This window comes from Dipodomys merriami, unplaced genomic scaffold, assembly GCF_024711535.1.
Source record: "Dipodomys merriami isolate MVZ:Mamm:240054 unplaced genomic scaffold, mDipMer1.0.p SCAF_5, whole genome shotgun sequence".
In the NCBI taxonomy this organism is placed as follows: domain Eukaryota; kingdom Metazoa; phylum Chordata; class Mammalia; order Rodentia; family Heteromyidae; genus Dipodomys; species Dipodomys merriami.
In genome coordinates, this window is record NW_027206068.1 from 43,827,892 (window position 1) to 43,840,749 (window position 12,858).

General features: G+C 39.2%; 1 protein-coding gene across 3 annotated transcripts in view; it reads right to left on the minus strand.

Moving 5' to 3' along the window:
• Positions 1 to 12,858, minus strand: part of Slc25a13 (solute carrier family 25 member 13) — a 159,697-nt gene that overhangs the window by 93,914 nt on the left and 52,925 nt on the right. For all 3 annotated transcript variants that reach the window (XM_069996543.1, XM_069996544.1, XM_069996545.1), the window contains one exon: positions 4,414 to 4,529. In XM_069996543.1, coding sequence (XP_069852644.1) covers positions 4,414 to 4,529 — 116 coding nt within the window. The remainder of the gene's footprint in view (positions 1 to 4,413; positions 4,530 to 12,858) is intronic.

Genomic DNA, 12,858 nt, shown 5'->3' on the forward strand with positions numbered 1-12,858 from the left:
ATACTGTGAAATTTGTGAAATTATGTAATCACTTAATCACAATAAAGAATTTGCAAAAAAAAAAAAATAATGTCCCTTCTGACTCTTAACCATTTCACTTTGTTCATTGTAATGAAAAAGATCTTAAAGAAGTTAAATTAAGAGGAAAATAGGTAATGCATTATCCAAGTAAAAAGTTTACATTTCAAGAAAGTGCTATCATACAGAACACAATTTCAATTCTCAAGTAAATCCACTAGACAAAAGTAGGACCAAATCCTATACTAGTACTGAGCTTAGGCTACTAATTAGGATAACTACAGATACAACCAATGAGGTATCAATAAATAAAGATAAGTATTGTTTCAATTAGCCTCATGATAAGACTGATCATAATACATGTCAAATATATCACCAGTTTCATTAATTATGGTTAATGACTATTAAATACATTAACTACAGCTTAATGACAAAGTTGTTATTACTAACAGCTTCATTAAATACACAGTAAATACATACCCTTTTAAGCCCTGCTTCAAACATTTCTCTTTTCATAAAAACCCAACACATAGGGCTGGGAAGTTGGCTCAGTGGTAGAGCGCTTGCCTTGCATGCCTGAGGCCCTGGGTTCGATTCCTCAGCACCACATAAGAAAAAAGCCGGAAGTGGCGCTGTGGCTCAAGTGGTAGAGCGCTAGCCTTGAGCTGAAGAGCTGAGGGACAGCACCCAGGCCCAGAGTTCAGGCCCCACGACCGGACCAAAAAAAAAAAAAAAAAAAAAAAAAAAACCCAACACATAAACAGATAAACAGTGTTTTCTCTCAACTTGCATGAAATGTAAGGCTGGGGAAGGCTTTCTAGTCTTCCCTGTGATTCAAGAAATGGTCCCAGGGAACCATTAGTACAGTGTGAAAACAAGGCTCGCCCTACAGTCTCCACTGTTAACTGAGCTAATATGGGGAGTAAAAGAGGAGATACTTCCTCTCTTACCACTTCAAGTTCACTCTTCCCAAAGACGCACACTAAAGAAGGCAACTTCCCAAATCACTAAGGGCCATTTTTGAAAAACAGACTTGTAAAAGTTGCTGAGGAAAAGAGCTGGGAAAATCAGCATTACCTGTACCTCAAAATAGCTCAAATAGGCAGATAATTAACTTATACATCTAGAATTTGACTCTGAATAGTTTGAGTTTACAAGACCAGTACTGACTAGTTTTATCTGCTTTATTATACAACTGTGAGGTGTTTTCTTTCTCTTCCACTGCATCATGAGTCTTCTAGAAAATGCTGCTAGCTTCTTCTTAAGCTCCCTGCTGTCTAAAAGACTCTGACCCAAACTGCCATGCTCTTGGTATGATTTTATTTACTTGGATAAATGGTTCAGCCAGGTACCAGTGGCTTAAGCCTCTAATCATACCTACTCAAGAAGCTCAGATTTGAAGATGGTGGTTTGAAGCCAGCCCTGACAGGAAAGTCCATAAAATTCTTATCTCCAATTAACAACCAAGAAAAGTCAAAAAAGGAGTTGTGGCTAATTGGCCTTGAACAAAAAAGGTCCAGAACAGTGTCCAGACCCTGAGTTCAAGCACCAGGACCAGCACCAAAAGAAAAAAAGACTGATACATGTATCTATGACATTTAATGATTTTCCCCCTACCATATGAAAAATAATAGAAGTGAGATACTTATCTGTAATTTCATAGTCACTTAAGTATCTTAGTCTATGAATTTTTCTTTCCATCTATTCCTAAGTAGGGATTAATGGCTCATTTTATGATGCCTATAAGGCAAGGACCCAATTGGCTTATCATAAAATATGCAGGTAGTCAATGTGTTGTTATTTGATAAGACAGGAATAAGTTACCTTTGGAAGACAGGGTAGTTGGAGAAGTGCTTTTGTCTGCAAGAGTCATATGGAATTGATGACAATCAGAATGTTAGCTCTTGGAATATGCCTTCAGAGAAGGGACAGAGTATGAGCAAACTACTAACTGGCCAGAAGCGAAACAACAAATTGAAAGGTCTTTCTAGGAAAAAGAATAGAAAAAGGAGAACTAACAAAAAAAAAGGAAATCCTCTCTGCTTTCAGGCTCTTTATTTCATTGTGATTACTTTTACAGAGGTCTTTTGTTTCTCAGATAATATGTGGTAGATCCTTTCACATAGGGCAGCTATTTACAGATGGGGAAAATAAAGCTCAGAAAGTTGAAAAGATTTGTCCCTCAAAGCTGGTAAGAAACTGGGAAGAGAATCTCAGACCACTGGTGCACTCTAAATTCACTGTTGACTCTTGTGCCCTTATAGCCTACTTCTCTATCCGCCCTTTCAACCATAGTACCATACATCCTTGCCTCTCCCTGAACTGGGAAACGTCTGTGTCATTACTCCATTAAGGCCTATGGTATGTCTGCTGCCACCCACATTCCTTGATACTTTGCCCTGTGGATAAGTAGCAAGGAAAATATCTGAATCCCATTCCTAGGTCCTCTTAACCCTCAACCAGATGCTTTTCACTCCTCCAACACAGTAGAGAGAGGCAGTACCTCTGTGCTGAACCCACAAAGTAACATGATTGCATCATTTTTTATCAAACTGACCTCCACACCCCCATAAGCTCCCTGCTCATTGATTACTTGAAGGTGATATTGGAACTTTTCCTTGTTTCAGTTCTGGGGATGAACCAGGGGGACCTTATTCACCATAGGCAAGTGAGCTACATCCCCTAGTCCATTAGTGGGGCATTTTCTAAATTGGCTTTCCACTGAAAAATTGTTGTTACAGTCATGCTAAAAGGAATTAAGTGATAGAAAAAGAAATAAACTGAAGTTAATCTACGGATCTTCCCATATTAAATAATGGGAAGCATCAGAGCTTCTAGAAAGAAGCACATAATCTTCTGCCTTTGCCCTAGCTGATCTTACCTTGAATAACTCTGTTATGTCAAGTGAGAATGGAGGAGTGGGGGTGGAGGACAAGGTTGGCATGATAAGTCTGTTATATATCTTTTTCTTTACTTTCCTTTTTTATTCCCTTCATACTGGGGTTTAATCTCAGGGTCTTATCCTTGCTCAGGTGGCACTCTATCACTTGAGTCAAGCCTCCAGCCCAGCTTCTAACTTGTAATTTTTTGGAGATAGAATCACCCAAAATTAGACCAGCCCAGGCTGGTCTAAAATATATAATGATCCTTCCATTCTTTGTCCCACATGAACCATAGGTGATGACTATCAAACTATCTTGCGCATTATTTATTATCTTCATTTTTAATAAAAAAATAAAATAAGGACTTCAGAGGACAATTAACAGGGCTCAGAAACAGTGCTGAAAGTGATTCAGTCTCTATAAAGTCAGAACCTAGGCATATTAAAGCATCAAATAAGACTGAGAGGACTGCACAAATTGGAAAAGACATTTAAAACAGACTCATTTACTGTTTCCCCTGAAAGCCCAATCAAGATGCCACAAATCATTCATGAGCAATATATTTCAGGTTCAGGGGCACAGGCAACATGCGCTGGGCACCATGGAGTCCAAGGAAAACGTGGTGCTTTCTGACTCCTACCATCATCCGGCAGCTACTCTCAAGGAAGAATCACTGTCCCACCACATCCTAATCTTCTAAGCACTTAATCTTTTCAGTGTTTTCTTGAGATTTAGCACTAATTCCAATGAAGATGTTTTTGTCTTTCCAAAATAAAGGCTGAACTGCCCTCCCCAAACAGGACACACACACACACACACACACACACACACACACACACACACACACACACACACGTGTGAACCATACATATGTGCTGCCTCTAAGAGCAAACTGTGCCACCTGGACAAAGGAGGACAGGAAGAGCTGGGTATACAATAATTGCTGGTTATAGGTAGGTCGTAAGGTTCTGCAAAAGCAAACCAATGAAAGAGAAGGAAATATGCTGTTTGGCTGTCACATTCTATTCTGCAAAAGGTGTCATGCCACATAGTAACCAACCTGAAGCTAAGCCAGAGTAACAAACTAAGCCAAATACTTATATGAACTGAAGCCCGAACATCAAGCTACATTTTTTTAAACAAATATACTGCTGGATGCTGGTGGTTCATGTTTGTAATCCTAGCTAACCAGGAGGCTGAGATCTGAGGATTATGTTTCAAAGCCAGCCAGGCAGAAAAGTCCATGAGACTCTTATCTCCAATTAACAAGCAAAACACAAGAAATAGAAATATGGCTCAAGTAACAGAAAGCCAGTGTTGAGAGAAACAGCCAAACAACAGGGCAAGAACCTAAGCTCAAACCTTGGAATTGACACCAAGGAAAAAAAAAAAGAAGAAAAAGAAGATGAAGGAGAATATGCTAACTTTGTAAAAGATGTTTTATTCCATTTTGAAAAAGGAAGGATCACACCAGTCTAATTTTGCACAGGTACTCACACACTCCCACTCTTACCAAAAGTAACTTCTCCTTTGCCAGCTTTGTCAAACAGCTGAAAGGCCACCATAAACAAAGCATCCGGGGCACACAGGACAGATTCAAATGCAACAAATTCTTGAAAGGATATTAATCTGCAATGTAAAATAAAGACAAAATCAGAAAAGCATATACTAACATACAAGCATGGCAAAAATAAAAATGTCACTGTCAAAAAAGTAAAATTCAATGTTAAATACATTCATGAAGATAGTATTTCCTGATACTCATAGAGGACTGAAAAAGCAATGTACAGAATCTAAGAGACATGACAAGTTTGACACATAGCAAACCACTAAAGACACCGATTATGAACAACAGTGTGTTTTCCAGTATCATTCATGCTGCATTCCTCCATCTTTGCTCAGGCATTTGTTAGATTCTCTAATTAAAGCTCAGTTTCTTTTTCATGTATTAATATATTTACTAATTTATTTAGTGCCAGTAATGTGGCTTGAACTCAAGGCCTGGAAGCTCTCTAGTTTTCTGGCTTAAGGCTAGTACTCACTTGATCCATACCTCCACTTCTGCCTTTTGGGTGGTTAATTAGAGATGACATTCTCATGAACTTTCCTGACCAGACTGGCTTTGAATCTCAATCCTCAACTCCCAGCCTCCTGTGCTGCTAAGAAAACAGGCACACGCCATGGGCTTTCAGATATTTTAGATTAAGTAGTAATTGAATAACAGCAGTACAAGAGCACTCTGTTACTCACCCATAATAAAATGAAAAAATGATTCACAGATAATCATCCACTATTGATCTCTACTGACCAGAAGTGAATTGAAGTAAGAAGATTAGAAGGGATTACAGATAAATTAGACATGAAATGTGACTTCAGGGGCTTCTAACCCAGTGTAACCCAGTGTAACCCAGTGAGGTACTGACAGAACTACAAACAGTAAATGGGAGTCAAATCTGCAGACAAAAACTAATGATAGCAAATTTCTAGAAAAAAATAATCAAAAGACTAAGTAGTAGACACATAATTGAAGGTGGGCCTTAAAGAATGTGTAAAAATTTGCTGGGCTCAAGTGGCTCACACCTGTAATCCTACCTACTCACGAGGCTGAGATCAAAGCCAGCCTAGGCAGAAATATCTATAACACTTTATTTCCAATTAACCACCTAAAGGCCAGAAGTGGAGTTTGGGGCTCAAGTGGTAGAATGCTAGCTTTCAGTAAAAAAAAAAAAAGCTCAGGGACAGACAGCACCCAGGCACTGAGTTCAAGCTGTAGGACACACACACACACACACACACACACACACACACACACACACACACACACACACACACACACACACACACACACACACACACACACACACACACACACACACACACACACACACACACACACACATCTAAGGCTATGCTTGACATAGAGGGAGGAAAAAAAGGGCTAAGTATGTTTCTGAGAACACATATTACTTAGAAATATAAAGAGAATAAATTATTACAGTGTCACTAAGTTAATAGAATGTCATCTGACTACAATAATGCTATAAAGAAGAGAAAAATTCATGGTGTGTTCAACAGGGCACCTCAGCCTCATTCTCCAGTCAGAGCACACCCTATGCACACATGGACCATTCAGGATAACAAGTGTTTATCCTCCCCTCCACGCTCACCCTCTGAGCATCAATGTGAGAGCAAGTCCAAAGCACAGTGGGGATGGGAGAGAAGCATTCTTGGCCTGAACTCAAAGAGCTCCCTCCCTGTTAAAGAGAAGAAAGACAATCAAAGCACACATACCACACAGTGCGAGGTAAGTGTGGGGGAAAATAAGTAAAAGAAGCCACTAAGGAGGAGTGATTTAGTCTCTCTGGAAGAAGGGCCAGGGAAGGTTTCATGGAAGCATGACGTGAGTTTTTAAAGATGAGTAAGTCTTACAGATCTTCACTTCACATTTGAGAAAACTGAAACTGAAAGAAAATGATGACAAATTCAATGCAATCCTCATCAAAATCCCAATGAAGTTCTCATTTACTGAGATAGAGAAAACAACCCAAAAGTTCATATGGAATAACAAAAGACCTCAAAGAGCCAAAGAAATTCCAGGCAAAAAAGGTAATATGAATGCCATCACAATCCCAGACCTCAAGTTCTACTACAGATTTATGATAACAAAAACAGCTTAGTATGGGCACAAAAACAGACCCAAAGATCAACGGAACAGACTAGAAGACCCAGAAACAAAACTATATACTTACAGTTATCTGATATTTAATAAAAGAGCCAAAGATAGAGTAGGAAAAAGATGGCCTTTTCAATAATTGGCTTTGAGAAAACTGGACATCCATATGCAGAAAACTAAAAGTAGATCCCTGTTTGCCACTAGCACAATATCAATTCAAAGTGAATCAAAGACCTCAATGTCAGACCTGAAATGTTGAAACTACTGCAAGAGGGAGTAGGAGAAACAGTATAAGCAAAAACATTTTGAAGAGTCCCAGGGTCACTGCAGACAGGAGAGATACTTTGACCAATGGGATTATATCAAACTAAAAAATTTATGCAGGGCTGGGAATGTGGCTTAGTGGTAGAGTACTTGCCTTGCATGCATGAAGCCCTGGGTTCCATTCCTCAGCACCACATACACAGAAAAGGTCAGAAGTAGTGTTGTGGCTCAAGTGGTAGAGTGCTAGCCTTGAGCAAAAGAAGTTCAGGCCCAGAGTTCAAGGCCTAGGACTGGCAAAAAAAAAAAGTTTCTGCACAGCAAAGGACATAGTTACTAAACTACAAGGAAAGTTAACAGACGCAGAGAGGATCTTTACCAGCAATCAATCAAACAAAAACCTAACATCCATCGGGCACCAGTGGCTCACGCCTGTAATCCTAGCTACTTAGGAGGATGAGACCTGAGGATCACAGTTCAAAGTGAGCCCAGGCAGGAAAGTCCATCAGACTTTTATCTCCAACCACCAGAAAACAGCGGCATTGTGGCTTAAGTGGTAGAGTGCTTGCCTTAAACTTAAGAGGTCAGAGACAGCACCCAGGCCCAGAGTTCAAGCCCCATGACCAACAAAACAAAACAAAAAAACCAACCTAATATCCAAAATATACAAAAGGAGCTCAAGAAACTAACCTCTGTCAAACCTAACAAAACAATTACTAAATGGGCAAACGAACTAAGGAAAGGGCTGGGAAGGTGGCTCAGTGGTAGAGTGCTTGCCTTGCATGTATTGGGCGCTGGATTCGATTCCTTGACACCACATAAACAGAAAAGGCCGGAAGTGGCGTTGTGGCTCAAGTGGTAGAGCATTATTAGCCTTGATCTGAAGAGCTGAGGGACAGTGCCCAGGTCCAGAGTTCAAGCCCCATGACTAATTTAAAAAAAAAAAAAAAAAAAGGAACTAAGGAGAAACTTCTCAGAAGAGGAGGTAAGAATGGCAAAGAAACACATGAGGAAATGCTCAACATGCCTAGCTATAAAGGAAATGCAAATCAAAACAATTTTGAGATTCTATCTCACCCCAGGTAGACTGGCCAACATTGTGAATTCAAACAGCTAACTGTTGGTGGGAATGTAAATACAACCACTCTGGACAGCATTCTGGAAGTTCCTCACAAAAACTAACCATAGATCTTCCCTACAACCTGGCCATACTACTCCTCTTAGGCATCTACCCGGAATGTTATCATACTTCCTCACCCCATGCACCTGTTAGCAGATGCCACAACCCTGCAGCCCTACCATGCTGCCACCGGGGGAAAGGATGACGCATGTGCTGAAGCAGCGCATGGCTCTTGCAGAGACATTAGGTGAGGTAAGAGAACCAGAAAAGAACCCCCCATCCCACCCCTTTGGTCCTCCAGTCTGAAGAAAGGCTTAAAAATACAAGAAAAAGAGCATCTCACCTCTCTCAGAATGATATGAAAACAATCTGAAGACTTTATATGTGGGAATACATTCTTTTCTGATAATCATACTATGGTTTCGTAATCATAACTAGCCATTGAAGATGATGGTATTTTAAGCATGTTACCGATACAAAAAAGGTATATAATTTGGTAATCTTGTTAGATACAAAAACATTATACATCAATGTAGGAGGTATATAGATGAACCATGAAATCATAATGTATTACTGTTCATCAAGATCATTTTGGATTTTTAAGGTAATCTGACAAGAAGGCTATGCGAATAATTATATAGTACTTTAGTCACTTATGGCAGGATATCTAAAAACATCTATATTTTCATATAAACACAGTTCAGTCTTACTTTACAGATTTAATGAGTATTAGCATAAGTTACAATGAAGACTAATCTTAATCAAGTTCAGACCTGGCTGGTGAGCTTACTCAGTTCCTTTTCCACTCCCAACTTCTTTTGACAATGTTATATGCCCTTTAAAAATAATCACACAAATATGACTAATTCTGTGAGTAAGGAAAAGTATTAGACTCCAACATTTATCTATGGCAACCAAAAATAGGACATGTGTCAGCCATCATGGAAGCAAATGCAGAAGTTCTATTTCATAGAACAACACTGCTCACAGTCTAGGGGGCAGTAGGTTTCTCCGCTACCAGAAACTTTTTTTGGCAAGTCACTTTAGTTTTTCAAAACATACTCCATCTGGAAGCAACTTTACAACTCCTTTAACTTCCAAAGAAAACAGTCTGAAGACTACATAGTACTATAAAATACTGAGCCAAAAGGGAAAAGGATTAAAAGTGGACTGTATTTGTATACTGTTTACAGCAGTGTAAAAATAATATATCTAACACATACAAGAAAAAACACCAAAAGAAGGCTGGTGGTACTTTGTCATAACTTAACTAAATCCTTCTCATTCTCAACGTAGCAAAAGATAGCTACTAGCCTGAACATACTTAATATACACCAGAAAATACAAACTGACAACCCTTGTTATTATGGAAAAAGCAGTGAGACATATGTAAAAACAAACCTGAAGATAATGAATTTAGAGAGAAACACGAAGATAACTATTACACTGAGCGAAAGAAGGAGATAAAGAAAGTCTTACTAAATTTAGGAATACTCCCAAGGGGATGTGTGATCCAATGGACATCAGAACAGTCCTGGCACAGAGGGAAGATGCAACCAGGTGAACAAATAACATGTTTTGCCATAGGTGTAAAATATGACCAAGTATAGATGGGAGGTGGAGGGGGGAAGATCACTGACTGCACTTTAGTTCTCATCAATCTCTATATGCTGAAAAGAGGGTAGTGGTATGAATAATCATAGAAAGTATAATCTCTGCTCGCAAAAATTGGTAAGCCAGAGGGTCAGAAGGTAAACCAGGAACTAGAGAACGAAGTTTGGAGACAAAAAGCCACAAGCTGTATAAGGATCCAGCTTTAGGGGGCTGGGAAGGTGGCTCAGTGGTAGAGCGCTTGCCTTACATGCATGAGGCCCTGGGTTCTATTCCTCAGTACCACATAAGCAGAAAAAAAAAAGCCGGAAGTGGCACTGTGGCTCAAGTGGTAGAGCGCTAGCCTTGAGCTGAAGAGCTGAGGAACAGAGCCCAGGCCCAGAGTTCAGGCCCCACAAGTGAACAACAAAAAAAAGGATCTAGCTTTACTTTGCTACAGGTGATTAACCAATTTTGCCAGCACCATTTACTAAAGAGGCTGTCTTTCTTCCATTCTACTTTTTTAGCTCCCTTATCCAAGATTAGGTGGCTGTAGGTCTGTGGGTTCATTTCTGGGTTTAAAATTCTATTCCATTGGTCCTGAGGTCTCCTCTTATGCCAGTATCAAACTGTTCTGATTACCATGGCTTTGTAGTAGAGTTTGAAATTTGGTATTGATATTCCTCCAGCACTGTTCTTGCTGTTAAAGATAGTTTTGTGCTATTAGGGGGTCTTTTTATTGTTCCATATGAATTTTTGGATTTCCTCTTCTATTTCCTGAAGAACGAGGTTGGAATATTGACAGATATCGCATTGAATTTGTAGATAGCCTTGGGAAGTATTGCCATTTTCACGATGTTGATCCTTCCAATCCAGGAGTGTGGGAGGTTTTTCCACTTTCTAAGTTTTGCTTTCATTTCCTTTTTCAAGTTTTTAAAGTTTTCTTCGTAGTGGTCCTTCACTTCTTTGGTTAAGTTAATTCCTAGACATTTTTTTTTTGTGAGGCTACTAATAAAATGAGTTGCTTCCCTGATTTTAGCTGCACTCTTCTCATTGTTGGCATGCAGAAAAGCCATTGATTTTTGATAAGAAAGCTAAAATAGAATGGAAGAAAGACAGTCTCTTCAGTAAATGGGGCTGGCAAAATTGGTTAATCACCTGTAGAAAACAAAAGCTAGATCCTTATATATCACCCTGCACCAGAATCAACTCCAAATGGATCAAAGACCTCGGAGTCAAAGCAGACACCCTGAAAACATTACAGGATGGAATAGGAGAAACCCTAGGTCTCCTTGGCACAGGCCAAAATTTTCTTAATAGAGACCCAGAAACGCAACAAATTAAAGAAAGGTTGGACAAATGGGATTGCATGAAGCTGCACAGCTAGCAAGATCAATATAGAAAGCCCACGGATTGGGAGAAGATCTTCAGTACCCATACAATGGATAAGGGTCTCATATCTAAAATATACTTGGAACTCAAAAAATTAAGTTCCCCAACAATAAATCCTCAAAGAAACAACTGCCCAATAAATAAGTGGGTTAAAGACTTAAAGAGAAACTTCTCTGAAGAGGAAATAAGAATGGCCAATAGACACATGAAGAAATGCTCAACTTCTCTAGCCAGAAAAGAAATGCAAATCAAAACAACATTGAGATTCCACCTCACCCCAGTTAGAATGGCTATAATCAAGAACTGGAGGGGATGTGGCTAAAAGGGAACCTTATTACACTGTTGGTGGGAGTGTAAACTTGTTCAACCACTTTGGAAAGCAGTATGGAGGTTTCTCAAAAGACTCCACATAGAGCTCCCTTATGACCCAGCAATCCCACTTTTGGGCATTTACCCAAATGATCACAAACAAGGCCATACTAAGGCTACCAGCACAACTATGTTTATCACAGCATTATTCACCGTAGCTAAGATATGGAACCAACCCAGATGCCCCTCAGTAGATGAATGGATCAAGAAAATGTGGGGTGTGTTTGTGTGTGTGTGTGTGTGTGTGTGTGTGTGTGTGTGTGTGTGTGTGTGTGTGTGTGTGTGTGTGTGTGTGTGTGTATGTACACAATTCAATTCTATGCCTCCATCAGAAAGAATGACATTGTCCCATTTGCTAGGAAATGGAAAGACTGGGGAAAAATTATATTTAGTAAAGTAAGCCAGGCCCAAAGAAACATAGGTCCTATGGTTTACCTTACTTGCAATAACTAGTATATGTCTGGGACAAGCAGAAAAGGTCAAAAGCTATGTACATATGACCAGAGAAGATGAACCCCAAGATAGGGACACAAGTGGTTTTTTTCTTTCTAGCTATTGTTTCTAACATATTTATAAGGTACCATGTGATTTTTTTGTTGCTTTGTAGTGTTCCTCCTTCACGGTATATCCCCTGTTTTCACTGTATTTGATGTCAGTATAATTTGTGGAGGGGAAGGGAGAAAAGAAAATGTGTAAATATGGATACAGGTTGACCGATTGTGACAATGAGATGTACAAGACACTGTTAAACATCGAACTTTACAATTTAGGTGGGGGGGAGGGATAGAAAGAGGGGAATGTAGTTGTGGAGATGGGAGGAAAGGGATGGTAGAGGAAAAACAAAGGAGGAGGCAACAATGCTTGATAAGAAATGTACTCATTACCTTGCTCATGTAACTGTAACCCCTCTGTACAGTATTTTCACAATAAAAAAATATACAAGAGTTATGTTACTAAATAAATATCACCATACTAAAAACTGTTATTAACAACTCCATAGGATTAAATTTTTAAAAATCATTGATACAAATGATATAGAAAAACAAATCCATTTTGAGGATGGAAATTTGACTAACTGGTAGGGTACTTGCTTAACAAGTAAGAGGTACTGAATTCAAAATCTAGTACTACTGCCCACCCTCAGAGAGAGCAGAGGGTGAGTGGAAGACAGAGAGAGACAGAGAAAGAGAGAGAGAGACAGAGAGAGAGAGAGAGAGAGGGAGATTCCAATTTTTTTAAATGAACCAAAATTTAATTTTATACAACACAAAGTCTTAAACATTTACTTCAAGTGCTAGCCAACTATATCTCTAGGTGGCTAAAATATCAAAAATATAAAGATATGGGGGGGTTTGCTTATAATTTTTCGAATTTTTTCAGTATTACAGATACTGTATTCCATTTTTGTTGTTCTACCTTTTGCTTGTTTCTTTTGTTTTATTTGGTGCCAATACTGGGGCTTCAATAAAAGGCCTTTCATGTTCTCACTTGGCTTTTTTGCTTTACTACTTAAGGCATGCCTCCAGTTTATGCTTTTTGCTGGCTAATTAAAA